The 20629-nt window shown below is 51.0% G+C and overlaps 6 protein-coding genes across 6 annotated transcripts; 3 read left to right on the top strand and 3 right to left on the bottom strand.

Moving 5' to 3' along the window:
- Positions 1-212: 212 nt before the first annotated feature.
- CMQ_8072 (uncharacterized protein) lies at positions 213-3415 on the bottom strand (the record flags this gene model as incomplete). The annotated part of the gene is made up of 4 exons (XM_014315613.1): positions 213-234; positions 517-1843; positions 1909-3011; positions 3087-3415. The coding sequence occupies 4 exons, from the start codon at positions 3413-3415 to the stop codon at positions 213-215; spliced, it is 2781 nt and encodes a 926-aa protein (XP_014171088.1).
- A 1235-nt stretch (positions 3416-4650) lies between these two features.
- Positions 4651-5617, bottom strand: CMQ_8213 (uncharacterized protein; the record flags this gene model as incomplete). The annotated part of the gene is made up of 2 exons (XM_014315754.1): positions 4651-5228; positions 5368-5617. 2 exons carry the CDS (start codon positions 5615-5617, stop codon positions 4651-4653), a joined length of 828 nt encoding a protein of 275 aa, XP_014171229.1.
- Positions 5618-7186: 1569 nt separating this feature from the next.
- CMQ_8180 (flavin-containing monooxygenase) lies at positions 7187-9280 on the top strand (the record flags this gene model as incomplete). Its single annotated transcript, XM_014315721.1, has 5 exons — positions 7187-7573; positions 7620-7873; positions 7934-8082; positions 8137-8491; positions 8614-9280. 5 exons carry the CDS (start codon positions 7187-7189, stop codon positions 9278-9280), a joined length of 1812 nt encoding a protein of 603 aa, XP_014171196.1.
- Positions 9281-11336: 2056 nt separating this feature from the next.
- Positions 11337-11714, top strand: CMQ_8055 (uncharacterized protein; the record flags this gene model as incomplete). Its single annotated transcript, XM_014315596.1, has 1 exon — positions 11337-11714. The coding sequence occupies one exon, from the start codon at positions 11337-11339 to the stop codon at positions 11712-11714; it is 378 nt and encodes a 125-aa protein (XP_014171071.1).
- Positions 11715-12280: 566 nt separating this feature from the next.
- On the bottom strand, positions 12281-16787 carry CMQ_8115 (rhomboid family protein; the record flags this gene model as incomplete). The annotated part of the gene is made up of 4 exons (XM_014315656.1): positions 12281-13908; positions 15205-15945; positions 16010-16206; positions 16693-16787. The coding sequence occupies 4 exons, from the start codon at positions 16785-16787 to the stop codon at positions 12281-12283; spliced, it is 2661 nt and encodes an 886-aa protein (XP_014171131.1).
- A 1699-nt stretch (positions 16788-18486) lies between these two features.
- Positions 18487-19392, top strand: CMQ_8137 (aaa family ATPase; the record flags this gene model as incomplete). The annotated part of the gene is made up of 1 exon (XM_014315678.1): positions 18487-19392. The coding sequence occupies one exon, from the start codon at positions 18487-18489 to the stop codon at positions 19390-19392; it is 906 nt and encodes a 301-aa protein (XP_014171153.1).
- Between the last annotated feature and the right edge of the window lie 1237 nt (positions 19393-20629).

Raw genomic sequence — 20629 nt, 5'->3', positions numbered from 1 at the left:
CCTAGTATGTCGGTATAAATGCGTCTAACTGCGAGCGTGGCAGTTCCTCACCGGAGGCAAAGCGGGGGTATATTTGGACCACCAGTAGGCCCTAACTGGGCTGTAGACAAGCTAGATGACATCCTGTATTTGCATCGTAGCTGGGGTCTTCAAGTCTGTCTTGCTTTATCCGGTTGCTGGCAAGTTCCGATTTCTTCCTTCCGGTCAAAGTACTATTTAAGTTCCAGGAAGTCGCTGTTGGTTTGTGTGCCAGCTCTATTTTTAATCAAATTGATTGCCAAAACCTCCATGTATATATCTTGCTCGGTTGGCTACTCAGAAACGCCTGCCTAATATTTTAATCTTATACTTTCATCACGGAATGAAGCTCATATTATCCAATACCTCTTAAGTCCCCAGAAATAAGCACCCCACGTAATATAAGGCTTCGGCATCATTTGGAGCAAGTTGCAGATAGAAACCGATAGGTGTGGGGGGAACACAGACCGTATTCGATCCTCAGTGAGTAGAACAAACCTGGTGTCGGCACCATGTCTTAGAAACATCTCAGTTATGTTTGCAAGACGCTCCATGTGATTGCTTTTCTTGTCCGACTCGATATCCCATCCACGAGTGATGAATAGGTAGTTGTGTAAGTCCAACCAGGTGGTAGTACCAATGTATGGCGCGTTGGGATTAGCTCCATGGACCAAAATCTCAGCAATCATTTGCATGCGCATACCGTTGATTGAGCTCTGTGATACTTCGTTGATACGAAAAATCTCCCCAAAGAAGCCACCCCAAGCGACATTCGCGTCTGCATCTTCAACATTCACGTCAGCGACGTAGGGGAGAATGAGACCGAGGATACGCTTATGACGCTTGACGATGTCTAGGCTTGTAGTCTGAGCCACGGTCGCCCGAAGACTCTGCATATAGGTGCACCACGCACGGTTACCAAGGCAGATCATTTCTTTAGGTGGTTTTGCCTTTAGCCTCGATAGTAGCATAGAAACTGTCTCCGTCATATCGACGACTTCCGGCCTGAATGAGGCAGCATTCTGAAGAGCAATGTCGAGCACACTAGCCTCATCCAATATGTAATCTTCACGGGCCTCGACAGCCGCAGCGATATAGCCGGAAACCCCATGGTGGACGACAAGTTTGGTGAACTCCGAGGGGCTGGTCAACCCACCCAGGCCCATAGTGCGTGCTGAGCGCAGTAGCTCATTGACGATGGAGATAGCTGTTTCAACGGACCCAACCTCAGCCCTTCGGGCATAAGACAAAGCCTGCGCGAAGAGCGTAGCCGTCGTGGAGTGTTCAGGCTGGGGAATGCTCTTGAATAATGCAATGCAGGCGTTCAGCATCAACATGGCGGTGTCATGGCCGCTCACAAGGTTGTCTAGGAACTGGGTCATCTCATCGGTGCGCAAGAAGTCACGCACAGTCCGATGTAAAAGTATAACCCGATGGGCGAGATAGGGCTGGGTTTCAGGCGGGTGCAGGTGGGCCTCGAGCAGGCCCTTGCAGCGGGCGTTAAGGCGACGACGCATCGAACTGTGCCGCTGGAATATGTCATGATTATCCATGGGCTTGATAGGGAGGCTGCTGGCGTAGTGCGCAGTCTCGAAACAGTCGTCGAGAAAGGAGAGGTGCATGAGCGTGACCAGACTCGACTCCTCGTTCATGTCAACGTTGAGGGCAATGTGGAAGTAGATGGCCATCCGCTGCTGGTAAAAAGTCGGTACGGACATCAGGATTTTCCGAAGAAACGGACCAAGCTCCTGCGGCATGTCGTAGACGCGTTTCTCGAGCATGTGTAGCGAATCGCCGTTGGTAAGGCCCTCCTGCAGCGAGCGACCTGCAGCGAGCGGACGACGAGGATTACCCAGAGAAAGACGCCCTGTGCCTTGCTTGTGATTTCACGCACGAGCTGTCCGTAGCGTGCATTGGTAGGGGCCTCCAACACCCAGTTTGGGTCTTCGTCGAGTGTCGCGTTCGTATATGCGGCAATATCGTCGCGAGTCAGCTCGTGAACAAGCAACTTCTGAGTCACTGCGACCAGGCCGATCGTGTTATCAAGAACGTTCCGCGGTCGGCTCGACACGCAGACCTTGATGTTTTGACCAAATGACGCCACGGCTGACAGGGTTAGAGCAAGCTCTCTGTGGTTGCCGTGGTATTCGTCTAGCCCGTCAATAAAGAAGCAGAGCCGCCTAGGGACAGTCTCGGGTGACGATGGCGAGGTCGGCTGCGACAGGAGTCGGAGGGCTTCGAACAGTTCTGGCTCGCCCCAGTGCTTCCACTGGGACATTTCGTTCGAACTCCGCCGAAATCCCTCCCCAGCTGTGACAGCCCATCGCTTGGGAAACGCCACCGGGATCAAATCAGGCGCCTGGACGAGAACCTCGAACAACAGCGATCGCAACAGTCCCTCGACCGATTTTTGCAGCCGTGTGCCCGCACTCCAGAAATAGTAAGCTGTGGTGATACAACCGCTTTCTTCCGGCGCGCGCTTGGCCCAGCAGTTGAGGGCTTTTTGCGTCTCGGGGTGGCCGACGACGAACTTCATCAACGTTGATTTTCCCGAGCCTGGCTTGCCCGATACCCAGTAAATACCGGCGCCGCTCTGCAGCCAGTTTAGCAAGGTGGTGGTAGAGGAGGCGTTGTAGGAATAGCCATGTTTTTTTGTTCTACTGCGTCTTCGCAGCAGCCACTCGAACGTCTTTCGGTGCGCATTCTGTATGGCCTCGTGGCGGATGGGCAGTGACTCGAAGTAGAGGCTGTGCACGATCTCGTGCTCCCAGATCCACTGTCGGGCCGACGAAGCTTTAATGGTCTTAAGCGCCTGGGCAATCGACGTCAGCGTAACAGTTGGATCGTCAGCCCTCATTACGATGCCCGCCTGAGCGGGCAGTTGCCTGATCAGCTCGAGCATCTCGTCCAGCTTGGCCGAGTGATCGTGCACGATGTTGAGATTGGCCTGCTTTAGCTCCTCCATGTACATGGCCACGCTCGACTGCTTTTCGCTACAGGAAGTTAGAAACAGCCCTAAGGCTCACGACTCAAGGCTTTAAGCTTAAGGTTATCTGGACGACACTTACAATGCTACGACCTTGAGACAAAGCATAAGGTCATTGCGGTACCCATCCAGCTTCTTCTGTAGCCGGTCGGTAGGATTGCCCATCTTAAGTTTGACGGCCAATAGCAAACTGGTCATCTTCGAATGGGAGGACGAGGGTGCATCAGCGTCTAGCCGTAGAGAACGGAGCTTCTTTTGCAGGCCTATTGCCGTTTCCCGACAGCGCGTGGCCAGCATGACCAATTTGATCTCGGCCGGTGTTGACTGAACCTTCCTAGAAGGATCGCGGAGCCTCTCTGGCGATTCTGTGAGCACAAGTGACGCCATCAGATCGGCCAGACACTGGCACATCTCTTCCAGACTGTCGAAATCTTTGGTAGAGCCGCTAAGCGAATGATAAATCTCATATGAGGTCGAGAGAAGACCAGCGCCGAAACCGATGAACTGTATAATACTGCTTGCGAGCCCAATGACTGAGACAGGGATCCATGATTGGAAATCTTTACCTCTATTTTTGTCGGCTGCTCACTGTGTGCTTCGGCGGGTTGAACATTACCAAAGTTACCGATCTTGCGGTTTCGCTGGCAGAGAAGGCAGCATTATATAGAATGTGCAGTGTGGCTTAGCTGTTAAACGTAAGGCTTACACAATGGTAATATCGGGGGCAGTGCAAGATTGGCGGCTGAACTATGCCGATAGTAGTGGTGTCATAAGTGCACCTTGCCAGTTATACAAGTGGTAGACCTTTAAATAGTAAACATACATTGGTGCTCCGTATTATTTCGGGGAATTGCTAATAGGGGGGGGGGCTCTTTTTTAGCATCATCGTATGTATATTTCCAGCGCCACCCTATGGACTTTGGATACTCGTACTGCATAAATCAATACACCATCGCTGTCGCCATGTGGTACTGAAGCGTGACAGAAACATCTACACTAGGGTTTGAAGTGGCGATACGGAATAGAACCTTAAATACAGTTCCGCTGTCAATAACATGCCCCTTCGAGCTTTTAGTTGTCATGTTACCCTCCTCCAACGTCTCGTAACGCTAAGCTAAATACGCGGCAAAATTCTACACAAATCCCCTCTCGATGCACCATGTTTTGGATCAGTCTCATGGTCAATTCATGTTGCATGGACTAAGCCAAAGAATTTCAAGTAAGGACTCCAAATTGTCACGTTATTAAACGTATACTAGCTCATTTTGATTTCGATAAGCAGTAGTAAGTCATAGATCAGCCAGGATGGGACCGTTGCCATGAAAAGACTCGAAATACCACCAGCTCAAGTCATTGTGCGACCTAAGCGGTTACAAAATTACTCCGTGGGGGACCGAACATGCCGTTAAATGGTGCAACTGTCGGTTTGCAAAGTAGGGGGCAGTGTTACCGTCTGTCTCACTCCTCATCTTCACTTTCCACTTAAGCAGATGCCCGTAATTTCAGCGGCTTAAATGCCTTAGACTATGACAGCTTAGAAAATGCAAGATAGAAGACATGCTCAAAGAAATGAGAGCGCAACTCTAGCGTCCATCTTGTTGCCATCATTTCCAGCCTTGAAATTTCTCTATCTCGTCACCATCATTTTATTCCTCATCCTCACTGTTCACAATGTCATCATCCCCTTCATTTTCCGAAAACGGATCATCATCATCAGCCTCCTCGCCAGTCTCACTCTCGGAAATCTCGGCACTCATAGACGAGGAACTTGTAAGCGCCAGTGTAGTGGCGAGATCTTCAAGCTCTGCTGGGAGCGCTGTAGGTGCTTCGGGAACCTCCCAAAATCGATTGGCCTCCTCGACAGAGATACAGCCTAGCTGTCTGGAGAACTTGTAAAGAATAGACTTTTTCATATATGATCCAGGTGAGGCCCACATGACTTTGCTGGGCGACGGAAGGTTGACTAAGTCGTTCTCGAAGCCAGGGACCTCTATACGGCGCCTGCGGAGGAGAGAGATAACAAACTTGAAATACAAGTATTTCTTTGACGGCCGGAACTCATTCTTGAAGTTAAGCTCACGGCCATTCAACATGTCACCCCAAATCCTAGTCGAAGCCCGGCCAATGTCACTTGTCAACAGGTAAAACTTGAGCTCGGTCTCATCTGGGTCGTTGCTAGCAGGTAGAATGACCGCTCTAGCAGTATCCAGGAGCCGCTCGTAGTCTTTGTGTATAACAAGGCCATTTTTCACGTTCCAGATGTGCTCGGTCTCAGCTCCGAATAAGGATAGAAGATTCATAGATCCGGATAAGATCACTGCGGAATTTGTTCTGCTTCTGGTTATCTCTCTTAGCTTTCACACTTTTCGTAGCCTCGGGGACATTAGTGTAGCGGCTGATGGTGTCGTCGATGTGCGCCCAGTCATCGAGCACCTCACGTTCACTAAGGACCATGTCGTCAGTCCAGCGCCCGGCAAGTTGTGCACCCATGGTCCGCAACACGGAGACGCTTGTCATTAGCTGCTGCTGTCTTCCAAGCATACGTCGTTTCTCCTCTTTATAGTCTCCGGCGCTAAGGTCAAGGACTCCTTCGTTCCATTTGGCCGTGATCATTGCGATTTGGTTCGTGGCGTTGTCTAAATTTGCCTCTAGTTCTTTTTGCTCCCGTCCAACCCTTTTGTATGCATCGACGAGTTGGCTCGCCCGCTTCTTAACCAAGGCTTCGTCGTCAACATCTTTTATTATTGGAAGAGGGTTGGTAATCTGCTGAAGAACTTCTTCCGAGGGGAGAGCTCTGCGAAGATTTAGAGAGATCAGGCTCCTTGAAATGTTCCGTTCAGGTGCAGCATCTCTAAGAACTGCTTCATCGTGAGAAGCAGGCCACTTTACATCAGTCCTAATTTGTTAAGTCAGCATATGGCTTCGAAATTGTACGTTTATAATGCCAGAAATCAGATTGTACCATTTCCCACTAGGTTGTTTTATCTTGTCGGCCATTCTCCTTAGTACAACGTAGGACTGAAAGCTGTTGCATTGGTGATACCGCCAGTAAAGTGAAGAAGTAAGACCTCGGATATTCTTTCATGGTAGGTAGGGCTTTGTTAATTAGATACTTATACCTCCAAGTTGCAGTAGAGCGAGGAGCTGCTTTTATAATTAAGGAATCGTATATCGATTATTCTCGAAGGCGTAATATACCCAATTATAAAGTTGCCGAACTCAACTCGGCACAGAAAACTATTACAGGCTTTGTTCGGTAGCGTCTTGTAGTAAACTTCTGGTCTGGCGTGGGCTCGAACCGTGTGGTTTGGTGTGGTAGATGTATCAACTTTGTGGTGCAGGAGAAACGACGACTAGGTCTTATAGCGGTATTACCACTGCACTAGAGTGTAAATTTGGAAACCGAACCTTCTATCGTGTTACGAGGGTTATATATTTAGTTCAGATTTTACTGGAACTTAGGTGAGTTGTTGCTCTGTGAGCGATTCTGGTTTTGACGGCTTCTTATATGAAACTGGGGACGGTGCTGACAATTAAATCTCTGATTTGATAGTTTGATTTTGAAGACGTTGGATGTCTTGACTCATCCACCAAATATGACAGATCTATGTGACTTATCTTTTTCCACTACTCCCTGTTCACGCCCCTCACCCACGACATTGATGCTGCAACGATTCACCATGGCAGACCCCATCCTGACGCTGAACGCGTGTCAGACTATATAAAGCATAAACTCAAAGCGGCTTGTGCGGAACGATGTATTCTTTTCCATATCAGGAGAAGCTTTGCAACTGCCGTACGCGTAAAGTACGACGTTGTATTTATTCTGTATGTTTTCCCCAGGAGTGTCGTATTGCTCCGTATTTATATATGGGGGCATGGGAACATGCCGGATGGACTACCGAGTACGAGGTAGATCATACGTGTCCGCTACGTATTGCGTTTTGACGAAAGATTAGCATATCTCTGGCATATGGCTCTGATTGCTTGCAACTCTATATAATAACTGAACATGGTGTCTGTTTGTTATCGTCTCTTTTCAGCCTACAATACTTCCTTATTACGAGATGGCGACCACACGTAGGTGCTACCCACACATATGCCCTTACCGGTTTACACACTTTAAGTGACAGCAGTCATTGAGCATCAGCTTACGATGATGCATTAGAAATACGTACCCCAATGGAGGCCGAGTACCCACCAGCCGGTGACATACGCAAGCTCATGGACGAGAACCCTCTACCGCAGCTACCGGCAGCCACTGTTGCTGCCGCCACGGCGGCCATTGAGGCCGGAGGACACGAAGCGGTTGATAAGCATGTGGAAGACGCTGTACGGGCGCTTAACGAAGCGCTCGCAGCTGGAGACACCGCAGCTCTTGCGGCCGTCTTTTTCCAAGAGCAGGCCTTCTTCCGTGACACGCTGGTTCTGACGTACGACACCCGCACATTCATATCGCCGCATCTAGCAGCGGCTGCATTGCTCGAGACAACTCGGCTGCGCCAGATGTCACCAGCCTGCTTTACCGTTCAGCGTCCGGCCGTTTATCTCCAGGTGCTGCCAGGCCTCGTGAGTAGCTCCGTGACTCTGTCTCTACGCCCTTTCTGACAGACAGGTATTCATTGATGCGTCGTTGACTTTCCACACCGACGCGCCGGGGGCTACCGGCAGTGGTCGTGTGCTGCTCGTGCCTGTACTTACAGCTTCCAGCAACGTTGTCGCGTGGAAGATCTGGATCTTGAGCACACAGCTCGACAGCTTCGACGCCTTCTGCATGGACGAGAGCAGACTCACTAAGCCACTAGTAGATCCTGTGCAGAGTGAGGGTCCCATCGAAACGGACGTCATTATTATTGGTGGCGGAAATGCGTGAGTCTGCCTTGGATGAGTCTATGCATTTGCACAGCAGCTGAAACAACTGTCTTTTAGCGGAGTCGCTCTGGGCTCCCGCCTCAAAGCGCTCGATGTGCGCCATCTCATCGTCGAGAAAAATGCACAACCGGGCGACAACTGGGCCAAGCGGTACGACAACGTGCACTTTCACACGCCAACATCGCTTTCCTCGATGCCCTACATCGGTACGTCCTACCTGTCATTGCGATGTGTATGTGCTGGCTAACTCGCGGACGCAGACTACGACAAGGAACTGCAAAGTCCTCATCTGCTGACGCGCGACGAGCTGGCAAGCCAGGTAAAGCGCTTTGTGCAAACAATCCCTCTGAACATCTTGTACCAGACCACAGTACGGTCCACCCGTCTCGACAGCCGCACTGGCCAGTGGACGGTGATCTTGAGCACGGCCGGTGGAAAGACGCGGACCTTGGTGGCGAAGCACCTGGTTCAGGCAACTGGCCTGGGATCACAGGTGCCGAACAAGCCGAAGATCAAGGTAGAGGCGCCCTTTTCCGGAGCAGACCTCCACTCGGCCACCTTTAAGAACGCCAGCGAACTGCACGCCCGTGGCGTCCGTTCTGTCGCTGTCATCGGGTCTGCCAACACCGCCTTTGACGTGCTTGAGGACTGCGTGGATGCTGGCCTGACGGCTACCATGGTTGTACGCTCCCCGACGGTAATGTTGTTCCGGTCGAGCACATTTGCAACCCGCACAGCCTAGGCATCTACGATGTGATCGGCGTGGCTGCCGGTGATCGGATGTCCCTGACACTTCCGTCCTTTGTCGACGGACACATGAGCCAGAGACTGTTCGCACAGCTGGCCTCTGCCGAGCCCAACCGCTATGCAAAGCTCGCCACTGCCGGCTTTCCCGTCATCGACAGCTGCGATGCTAACGCGTCGCTGATGCACCACGTGCTCGAGCGTGCCGGCGGTCACTATATTGATATCGGCGGCACGAAGCTGCTGGCCGACGGCCGTGCTGCCGTGCGTGCCCGCGTCGAACCTGTTGCCTATACTTCCACTGGGCTGCGCTTGTCTGACGGCAGCATGCTTGATGTAGACGCCATTGTGTGGTGCACAGGCTTCGCTGACAGGGATGTCCGCTGCGTTGCCGAGTCTATCTTGGGAGGAGATGTCACTGACGATGTCGCCGACGAGCCTTACATCCTCGGTCCATCTGCCATTGCAGCTCGTCTAGACGCCATATGGGGCGTGGATGCCGAGGGCGAGATCCGGGGAATTTGGAAGCGTCATAGCCGTCTGCCAACATACTGGTTTATGGGTGGCCAGACGCAGCAACATCGGGCCTTCTCGCGCACTTTAGCACTGCAGCTCAAGGCCGCTCTTTCCGGCATCCTTCCCCTTGCCTATCGAGGGTGAAAGAAAAGAGTAATCATCGTGTCGAGTACTCTTTCCTGCAAATACTGATTTCGCCTTCTAAAGCGCACTACTATTGATACAGATTTTACTTAGACAGTCTGTCGGCAAATGTGCCAACCATCCCTATGTTGGCCATGTAACAATAAATAAAGCATTAACTGTTAACATGTGCAAAACGTAAAGAAAATGCATCGAAATCCCGTTAGTCGATTTATCTGTCCTTGATTGCCCTTCACATATCTTCTCGCAGTTCGTGCCGGCGGATCCTCGATCACGCGGGCTTGGATGACGTCGATTGCCAGCTTTGCATCTCCGGAGTGATCTCACTGGCGGGCCCACGGCTGTTGAAGCCTCTTCCCATGGTAGACAGCCAGTGGCGCTAAATCGGCCAAAGATTCACGGCCTCTCGTTCTTTCGTGTCGCTGTCTCATTTGGGCTAGCGAACCATTAAAGCTTACCAAATATTGAGTGGCAGTCTCCACACTGCGTCCCAAATACGCTAATATCACTGGTTGCACGCCAATACAACGTATCGCACCAACAACTTATTAGACGACGTGGTGCCAATGTTCAAACGCGCTAGGTGAAGGAGAAGATGGTTTGTCCTAATGTGCTAGGTAGCATCCAAAGGTAAAGAGATGAAAAAGTGTGAAGGTTAAAGGAGGTTATACGTGGCGGTCATATAACGTGATGCACTGTGAGGAGCAGGAGGCTGAATAGGGTCTAGTGTGGGCGAAGGAGTGTTGTGTACTAAGGAAGAAATAGATACATCGCGACCCTTCTGGGGATCCGTATTGATACTAGTGCCAGGCCCCGCTTTTGTGCCTTCTAACCAATCACAGGCCCGTACGGCCAAGTGGGGCGGAAGGGCCACAGTGTGGCGGATTCCAATGCTTGACAATTTGCCCAGAGTTGGAGTTTCGTGAGCAAATTTGAGGTGGCGTATCTGGGTACATAAGTGGAAATGCACATATAAGAAACTAGATGTCCTGGACGAAAACCTAATACGAATTACCTACAGATACTGAGAGCGGAGGTAGGGTGAGGCCTCAGCTCGAACCAACAACAACACACACACCTACCAACGTATATAACTGTGCACGAATGAAGCACCTCCCTTCGTGAGGAGGTAGGGGCAGCATGTGGCTGGTCCGAAAGGGAAAAGGGAGGAAAGCCATGCGGGCTCACCTTGTGATCCCGAACTAGATGACAAGACGAGCCCGCCCGGCGAAGTCTTGGGCGTAGTCTGTGCTTCACAAGTGTACTGTGCGTATGGCTTTGTAACTGATTGATTCTGTGTATGCGTGTTTCTCTCCCTCTCTTAAGGAGAGGGAAGAAGAGAGGGTTTTAATATACATGGAGTGTGTAAGTGGTGACAGAAGGCATGAATTGTTCTACATCTGATTGGCTAGGAAAAGTGGAGTCGGCTACGTGCGAAACGCCGGCGGTGCATTGATATCAAGTTTGATTAGGCAGCCGGCCGCCCGCATAATTAGTATAAAATCTGTATAAAAAAATTGCAGGAAAGATCGAAAAACGTCTAAAGGAAACATTATAGTATCTATATATCTCGGATCGCAGTTGCTTTCATCTGTATTTAGCTAGGAGAAAAGTAGGCTTTTTGTCACTATCTTGTCGCTTTTGTACACAGCTCCACCTTTCCACTAGTTATAGGGGGAGGAACTAAGTAAATCCGCAGGGCGATATACTCACTCTCTACCTACTCTGTACGTGCATTTAATACGGGGAGAAAGCATGTAGCCAATGGGATGCTGCTATTCTACCAGAGCGGTCGCACAATTCTCCACTTTCAACAGTAGTCCGCATCTAAATACTGCACTACGGAGTAGATCTCCTTAATATCTACGGAGTATCTTTCCAGTATTCTGTCAGAAATAAATAATCATGAATCGTATTGCATCCGCGTTATCCCCCATCCGTGCTATCGCATGGGGAGAAATTGCCATGGGCCATGTTGGGGTTGGCTCCATTTACAATGCCAGTGCTCATTCTAGCCTCTTATCATCACCTGCTCTAATATTTCTAATAGACCTTCATGGTCGTTGTCGAGAAGGATGATTTTGATGATGCGATAAGATCTCTGTTGCAGAACGGCTTTCGTGATGCTCCTTGGTCTTACCGCTCTACAGCAGACCCGCGACTTTTTGAAGACGAGTTTATGCAAAATTTACATCGAGAAGTCGCGCTTGAGTACAGCAGCATCGACAAGAATTCTGCGCGCTTTTTGTTTCCAACAGAAAGCAACATTGCAGAGAGGGCCGTTTTGGTGCCGTCATCGTACGCTCATATCAGCCTTACGGATACACCAAAGTCTAGATTCACTTGCGTGGACGGTATTTACTACCCAGATGGCAAGCTGCTCCTCGAGAGCTTCGCGAAAACCTGCATGAGAGAGCCAGAAATTGACAGCTAGGGATCAAATCTCGAGATGTAGTCTGTTTCATACATCTACGGCCAATGGATAGTGGATGAGGATGCCTTGGATGATATATCAGACGAAGAAGCCAAAACGTGGTTTAACAACCAAATTCGGAGATACAGCGGTGGGATAGACAGGACAACCATATCAAAGCGGGTAGGAAGGAAGCCGTATCTAGGGGAAAACGATAAACTTGTGTCGCCCGAGGTGTGTTAATCAGTATCCGAGGATCGCCTCATCTTCTTTACCATATAGATATACCTACAAGGTTGAAAATACGCACAGTTTTGCACACTCGCGTTTCTCGATTTTTACTGTGGCCATTCTCTCTCAAGGATCAGAATTCAAGAGCTTGTAAACAAGGTTGCCAAGACCTAAACTCTGGTCAGTCATACTTTTAGCAGGGATACAGAGATGTGCATCACGTGACATGGACGTGATCATGTTTGGCCAGAAGGTGTATAGTTCTTTTTGTCTTGCCAACTTTGGCTACATGAAACATTCCAGTAGATGAGTGGTATGCAATATCCAAGGAAAGATACAAGGTGTTGTACAGGAGATCACTTCTCGGCCACGGGCTGCACGCGGGCAGCATCGCCGTCAGTCAAGACGGCCCAGAGCCGACGCGGCGGGCGGTTCTCGGTGGCAGCGCGGACCTGCTCGTCGCGCACGAGGCTAAAGTACTGTCCGAAGAGGGCACCGACGGCCATGCCGGCGAAGTGGGTGACGACGTCGATGGCCTGCTTCTCGGCGCGCAGGGTGAGCAGGTTGAGGCCGAGCATGAGGCCGATGAAGCCGAGGCCCTGGATGCCGCCGTAGGGATCGGGCGGCAGGCCGAGGATCTTGAAGCCCTCGAACTTGTGCAGCATAAAGTAGGCTGTGGTGATACCGTAGATGGCGCCGGACGCGCCGAGCGTCGTCAGGTGCAGGTTGTTGCGCAGGACGATGTTAGCCATGCTGGCGAGAAAGGCGAGCGCGCCCGAGGCGAAGTAGACCTCGAGAAAGGCGGCCCGGCCGATCTCGTCGTGCAGCCGCAAGCCAATAAACCAGACAAAGGCCACGTTGGCCAGCAGGTGGCTCGTCTTCTGGTGCGAAAACATGGCACCAACAAGACTCAGAGGCCGCGGCGTGGCCGGCACCACGATCATGTAGCGGTTGAGCAGCCGCCAGGCTGGCGGCACGCGCCACAGCAGCCACACAGCCACGTTAGCCGCCACCAGTCCCAATACGGTCGTCGTCGCTGATGATAGTCCTGGCACCAGCCGCTGCTCCTCGGCCGGCGGCTCGTACACGCTCGCCACCACGCCGCCACCCACCACCAGCGACACCACAAACAGCGTCGACGGCCATAGCCGCTGCCACGACGACATCGTCGGCGCTTCCTGTAGCGGTGATGTCGCTGCAACGGCCCACTTTTGCATCTGTGGGCTCATCTCGCGGTCTGGTATTCGCAGCCCAAAGCGACCGCCATTGCTGCTGCTGCTGCTCGAGCCGTCCACCCGCTCCAGCCCGCGGCCTCCCCCTCGTGACGCCGCCAGCTTCGCCTCCTCCTCTTCCCGCAGCTTCTGCTCCGCCTGTCGCAGCCGCTCGCGCTCTTCCTCCTTCAGTCGGTTGCGCGCCCGAATCGCGTCAAATGCCCCCATGCCGTACACCTCGTCCGACGGCGCCTCGCGGAACAGCCGCGCCCGCCATTTGTGTTCTGTCAGGCTCTGCAGCGCCTTCTTCCTCCCAGACGCATGTCCATCTTCTGCTGTTTCCTCTGTCTCCGCCTCTGTCGTCTCCTCGCTCTCGCCCTGCTCCAGCTCGGCCAGCTCGTCTTCTGCCCGCAGGCCCGCGTTGATCACCTCGTCCACCGGCACCGTCCGTCGAAGATATGCCAGCGCCGCGTCGATCTCTGCTTGCGGATACCGTGCCGTGTTCACGCGATATGCCGGGTCGTCCAGCGTGCCGGCTACTCGTCGACCGTGAAGAATGCGCAGCAGTCGGTTTGCCACTGCGGGGTTCATCCCCACTCCGAATATCTCTGCCACCTGCTGTCGCTCCAGGTCGCCGCCCCGCCGAAACGGGAGTCCGACGTCGTCTTCGTAGGTCGGTGGAAGGTCGACATAGTGCTTGGGAACGGCCGAAGTGAAAAGTGTGCGAGCGCTTCCTGCTGGTCGTCGCCGTGTCGCTCCGACTGGCCGCTGGACTGTGCTGTGTGGGTCTCGGTGTCGCAGATGGTCAATTGCGTATGGAGGCGTCGTGCATCGTGCACAGGCTTGTGTAGAAGACGGACGACACGCAGTCACGAGGACCCGTGCCAAAAGTGCGTGGTTGGATCTGCTGCTCTTGCCGAGACTTGCTCTTCCTAACCAGGACGTGCCGATGGCTGCCGTGCTGCCCACCAGCCGGGTACTTGAACACCGCACACTGCCTCGCAGCGCACTCATGTTTGCAGTTTGAACGCCGCAGTGCGTCCTGTCGACTGTCAATGCACGTGTGCAGTGGCCGGCGATTGAGAACTTGTGCCGGCTGTAAGCTATCGTGGGCCGATTTTCTTTAGACATCCCGGATGATCGTTAATCCGTCAACCTGCCCCACGAACAATTAATGCGCCAATCTGGACTGCGGGGCAGATGCTCACAAATACCGTCGCGCGTACTTACTTGTACGAGCACATTGGCAATGTATTATCTGATCTTATGTACGGAGTATCTTGTACGGAAAAACCAACTATGTTGCTAAACCTGTATTTTTCACTTCTGATTGTAGCCCGAGCTACTCTTCGCGAATGTACAATAAGTACGTCTGTATGAATTGCAATCCTAGAGACTGATATACGTATCACAGATCTTTCTCTAAAGGGTTTTGCTAAAGTTGGGTTTGATCCTCTCAGCAACACTCAAGTGAGGCCACCACATCTCCGATATACTTTCGGAAGACAAGGCCTACCACGAAGACAAGGTTGAGACAGTATTGACGAAGAAGAGACCTCCTGAGAAGTCCATTAATTCGTGAATACTCGTCGAAGCTCGCATGTCGAAGTCCTTCTTGCGTAGTATTTTGTCAAATTTGTGGGCCTCTGGAGATCTTTGCCCAAGTAGCCGTATAGCAAGACCGTAGCCCCGTTCAAGCCAATATCGACATTTATCCCATGAGTCAGCCTCATGAAATTGAAATGCGATTTTCAAAATAAAGTTGAAAATGAAGGTGTCGATTGTTGGAGACCTGTAGGTAGGGATACTGCGCTGCGCCGTCAACGAGGAGATGACTTTTTCAAGAACAGCATTGCACCATAGCTCATTCTTCGCCTTGAAGAGTAAAAAAGAAAGTCGTCTTGCTATAGCGATGGTATCTCGCGATATGGGCTCCTCACTCACACGTAGAAGTGGCTCGAGTGACCTGTACGCGTTTTTGAGGGCTTGTTGCTCTTGTTCGGCTTTCCCAGCGGCACTGTACAGCTTTGCAAGTGCGCATTTGGCTCGACAAGCATTTAAAGCCATACGCATATCGTCCGGATGGTTTTCACATTGCTTGAGAATAACCTCGAGAATGTTATCAAGTCCTGTAATGCCTGTCGTGATGGCGAGATCTAATTTTTCGAGCTGACGCCTCATCGACTCGGAATCGTCTGTCTCTAGGAATGATTGCTCGAGGTCAATATCTGCAACTGAGTGCCGGTGCTGGGATCCTGAACGGAGCACCCCGGTAATATAATCCCCCGTACCATCCAAGATCTTATACACCAGAGTCTCGGCATCTTCCTGGCGACCCCAATCTAGAAACAGCTTTGCCATGCGCGAATAGTGGAGGCAGGTATTTTCATGCCCATGGTGCCATTTCGAGACATGGTTTTCTGACATCCAGTCCAACACTTCGTCTGCCTTGTCCATGTTGCCAGACTTGGCGTAGAAGGAAGCATACTCGTATCCAGCCCTGAGAGTTTCTTCGTGGGTCGGTGACAGCAAAAAGCGAAATCCTGAGACTGCTTCTCGAAAATCTGCATCTGCCTTGACATAGTTTTTGGCAGACGCTGCACGGGAGGCGTCGTCGAGCAAGTTTCGCAGATCGGGTACCGTTGGACGGACCAGATGGAAGCGGAGCGGCTTTTTGTCGAGATAGAAAATAGGCTGCACAACTTCTTCAATTCCCGGAGCAGGTGACCTGGATGCAGTGGAGTAGGACATCTGCAGACTCTCATTGGGTGATAAGGGTGTCTGGTAAGTGATGCCGTTTGGAGTCGGACCTGGGTCGTCTGCAGCGCACCCGTTAGCGAGGTCGTATGCTTCAACAAGACATGGACGACTCACAGTCTACAGGCCGTCTCTGCAAATCCTGTCCAAATTTCCGTTCAAGGCTCTCCTTAGTCCACGTTTGATGTCTGTGGGAGAAAACTGTTTCTTTGGGCTGTCGTGCTTCGATCTTCGCGGCCATCCAAGAGGCCTTCTCCTGGGTCAGATTTTTGGACCATTTCCAAGCCGTGAACTTGTTCTTGTACATTCTCTCTCTGTTACAATCAGAGCATGCGTCAGCCACATGTGTCTCGGCAGGATACAGGAGCGCAAGCGGCATGTCTTACGTTGCGGAGAATTTATGGTCGCGTTCCATCATTTGCATTACCTCTGACAACGGTAATTTCTGGTTCATATATAATTTCTCAATGCGTGCTTTGTTCTGTTGCCACTGTGCAGCACTGGGCGCACGTGTTTTAGGCCTGCGGGGTGGCCGCTGCGTCGAATTATCATGAACATTTTCTCTGACGGTCGCGGTTGTCCGGTCCCCTCGAGTTGGCTGAGTAGGAGGAGGTCTAGCAGTCGTAAGAGCTTGGGCTGCGTACGAGTTCCTCAACAGAGAGGAAAGTGGGAAGCTGGACCTGAGAAACTCATTTCCGCTACTACTCGCGTCTCCTGGCCTTGCGCCGTGTGTTCCACGTGTATTAAAGGGACTCTGCAGGGGAGAGTTCGGGGAAACGGAAGCATAAATAGAAGCATACTGGGTCGGAGCTTGAGGGATGGTAAGCCCGCCCGTTGCCCAGTTGGCACTCGAACTGCTCTGGGTTGGAACGTCCGCAGTTGACCAGGAAGCCATTTGGATGTTTGTGGGAGGGTTCATTCTTGACATCGTGTTCGTCTCGGGGCGGGGGGGGGGGGGGAGGATGTGGGAGATTCAATAGTTGGCAACGACGATGGTTTGAACGAGTCTTGCCGCTGGACTGATTTTCATAAAACGATAAAACGTATGTCTGCCTTTCCAGGGCTGTGCGCTGATTTGGAAACTACAGAGAAACGACGGCAACAGTAGTGAGACTTTCTGCTTTTATAGGAAAAGGATTGGTGTGCAGCTTGGAGTGCAAGACGTTAAGATGATATGCAAAGGGCGGTGGCGATACAAGAAGAAGTACTAGAAGGTCCTGAAAGGTACCTTGGGATTATTTGTTTCGAGTCTCGTCTGTGCAGCTGACTGTAGGTTTGTTGCGTAGTCCTTTTCTAGGTACTATAGGTACTTCAAGCCTTTTGGTTTGGCCCAATCCCAGACCCATGAAATAGCTTATCGTACGAGTAATGGCCGGTAGAAAAGATCTGAAAAGGTCTGGAAAGTCTGTATGCACACGAGTGGGCAAGCTAGGCAGCCTCAAGGCTGAAGCATAAGAATGGAGCGACTTTAAATCTGCTAAGTGGCGCCTGCTAAAGGTCTTAAAAAGTCCTCTGAAAGCTTAACCTTTTTTTTTTAGACAAGCGCATTCAGCGTAAGCTATTAAACGATTTTCGCACTCAAGAAAGGCTCTAAATGCTCTGGGTCGCTAAAGCGTCACGTAGTTATGCCGCCGATTTCGAAGACGATTTCAGAGGTATGCTCTTAGATAACTAGTCTTTCGTAAAAAGTCCTTGTAAAGTCCTTGAAAGGGGCTTTTTCTCATGAATCCCAGTATATATATAGATGATCAATAGCCCTCCGTTTTGAAAGCAAAGAAAACCTCCTTGAACTGCACGATACTCTTACCTCCCTGCGCAGCAACTTCGAGCTTGAACACGACAAATAAAGTAGCTTCCCTAGGGGGTTCTGTTGTTTTAGCAGACAAGAATATACCTACTACTCCAACACCCTTACCCAGTGTTGGAGCACAATAAAAAATGGTGGGTGCATGAAACTTTTAATTCGTCACATGTCCTAACCTTTCAGGGCCAGCCAAGCACCTTCGTAGCCGTGCCACGGCCTAGAAGCAAGAACGTTGCTTCTGGGTCTACTCCGGGCATACCCATGCAAGTCAATAGTTCTGCCCTGGACCGATGGCTGGCCGAATCCGTGGACACTAAACCATTCGATACGATCGCCGCCGTCAAATGTGCGGTGAGCATCAACCCTTCCGAAATTACAAAGGCGCACTCAAGCAATGCGTGTGTTGTCTCTACGGCCTTTTTCGCCGAGAAAACTGAGGCTGAGCCTTGAGGACTGCCACGGGGCGGCCTTTTCTTTGCGGAATGACAGACCCACTGTTGACAACTGGCAGAAAACTCGAAACGAAGGGGAGGGGCGTGTTTGGGGGGGGGAGGAATGACGGTGGGGCTTTGATGAGGCGTGCGCACCATGTAACTTGTAACTCACATTGTAAGCTACAAGTACAAAGTAAACAAAATGTGTTTTTCAAGTACCAAAGCCAGGGAAGGGCTGTTTAGTAGTGTATAAAGACGTCGAGGTGTGCCCTCAGTTTAGCCTTTTTCTTGGATCGTTGCAAGCCTTTACAGCCTTTGGATCAGTTGCGCTTCGCAAGTGCAGATAGGCTTGGACGATGGAGTCACCTCGCGATGAAGACCAGTTTGATTGGACATTCCCCTTGCCCCTTCAACCTGTTAACCCAACCAATCTTGAAGGAGCTGGCACCGTGTGCGAAACCAAGCGTTTCGATTCCTTCTACAATGCCAACGGCGACCGCGTCGAACTACCAGCTGGGGAGAGGTACAGAGCGACGGGCGCTCAGGCCTACCATAGCGCCCTTTCAGTCACAACTTACTGGAACAGACAGCAAGAATTTGAGACGACTGTACTCGAGGTCAGATCGCGACACATGAAAGCTGCACTCCGGGCAGTCGTGCCCGCATACTCCTCATACAACATCACCGCGAGACACATATCTATATCGGGAGAACCATGGTGTCTATTTCATTATCGCCAGGAGCTTTTGGACTATGGAGCACAGTTAGTACACCAGGGTTATGACGTGGAAGCCGCACATGTACAACACCTCATTTCTTACATGTGGACTACCTTCGCAAATGAGATTTTGGCTTTTTATACGGTCGAGTTTGCCACTGGTTTTGACCCCTCCCTGGAACACAAGTACCTGTGGATGGTCTTTCGACCTGGAGACATATTGTACATCCGAGAGCGTGGAAGCTGTGCTTTTCTGCTAAAAGAATTGTCCCTGCGTGCGTCGTGGATTTTGTCGGGGTACTGCATCGATTACGATGGAAAATCTTATGGCTTCAGAAGCTTCAGCGCAATTATTAGCCGCTACGATGGCATACGACCTCTGAAGAAACTTGAAGTCGTTCAACTCAATTGGCTGTCAGAAGAAGAGCGACAGATTATAAAGGAGAAGCTCGTGACTCGTGGTCAGAGATTCGTAGGAATTCACGGCCAACAATGTCTTTCTTACAACGAATATTCTGACGAGTCCACGGGCGGTAGGGTATGACACGAGTACTCAAATGAATTATGGTGAATTATTTACTAACATTTCTTTAGGTGAGAACTCGAATCATGGCTGATCGTGAAGGCTACGACAAATGGGGCCCAGGCTATTCTATAAATTTTGCATCCGGGCAAAAGACATTCGATGCTAAAGATGCTCTGGTACAAATGACGGAGGATGATTTTATGCTGTGCAGTCCGTATATCGCAGGGTATTCTCTAGGAGATAACAAATGGGGCACCTTCGACATCGATTCAATTAGCGATACAATCTTCGACTCACAGGCCTTCGATGATCTAGTGCTTAAGGATGACGAGAAACAACAGATTCTCTCACTGGTTCGTGTACACCAGGATGCCAGCTTTTCCTTTGATGATCTAGTACAGGGGAAAGGGAGGGGGATGGTTTTCCTGCTGTACGGAGACCCAGGCGTTGGCAAAACATTGACAGCCGGTACGTCCCATTCGATCAATAGAACCCTTGACACGTCCTCAAACTCACATTCGATAGAAAGTGTTGCCGACTGTTGCCAGAAACCTCTCCTTCGGCTAGATGCTGGGTCGCTCGGCACATCTGCGTCATCGGTTCAGAAGGGCCTGCGAGATGCTTTTTGCCTAGCTGAGAGGTGGCATGCTTTACTTCTTCTCGATGAAGCCGACGTCTATTTGGAACAGCGGAAGTCGAAAAATCTTGTGCACAACGGAATTGTCTCTGGTAAATTTCTTCTTCTTTGGAGTATGAGTACTCGAGTAACTGGGGAATCTTGTCCGCGAGACGCCCTTTGTGGTATGCTGCTGACATTGCCATAGTCTTTCTTCGCATGCTTGAGTACTACCAAGGCATTCTTTTCCTGACGACGAACCGCATCAACTCGTTTGACAGTGCATTCATATCTCGCATTCATTTAGCGATTCGCTACCCGCCTCTTGTGAAATCAAGCCGACTTAAATTGCTGCATACTTTTCTCAAACAAGCTTCACAGGAGAGTGCAGAACTCTTGAGCAATATTGGTGTGCTGGGAGAGCTTGCGAAAGAAAAACTGAATGGTCGGCAAATCAAAAATCTCGTGCGCACTGCGTGCGCGCTAGCACTCAGTGAGGATGCTGTGGGCTGTCGTATCTACGAACGCCATTTAAAACTGGCCCTGAAGCACACGAAACAGTTCGCGCGGAGCATAGAGAAAGAATCTCTCTGCAGCGCACAGCAGGAACTAGCCAAAGGGGAAGAAGACGATGAAGTA

The sequence above is a fragment of the Grosmannia clavigera genome (assembly GCF_000143105.1).
Source record: "Grosmannia clavigera kw1407 unplaced genomic scaffold GCSC_161, whole genome shotgun sequence".
Lineage (NCBI taxonomy): Eukaryota > Fungi > Ascomycota > Sordariomycetes > Ophiostomatales > Ophiostomataceae > Leptographium > Leptographium clavigerum.
This window is presented reverse-complemented; position numbering and strand designations above follow the sequence as displayed.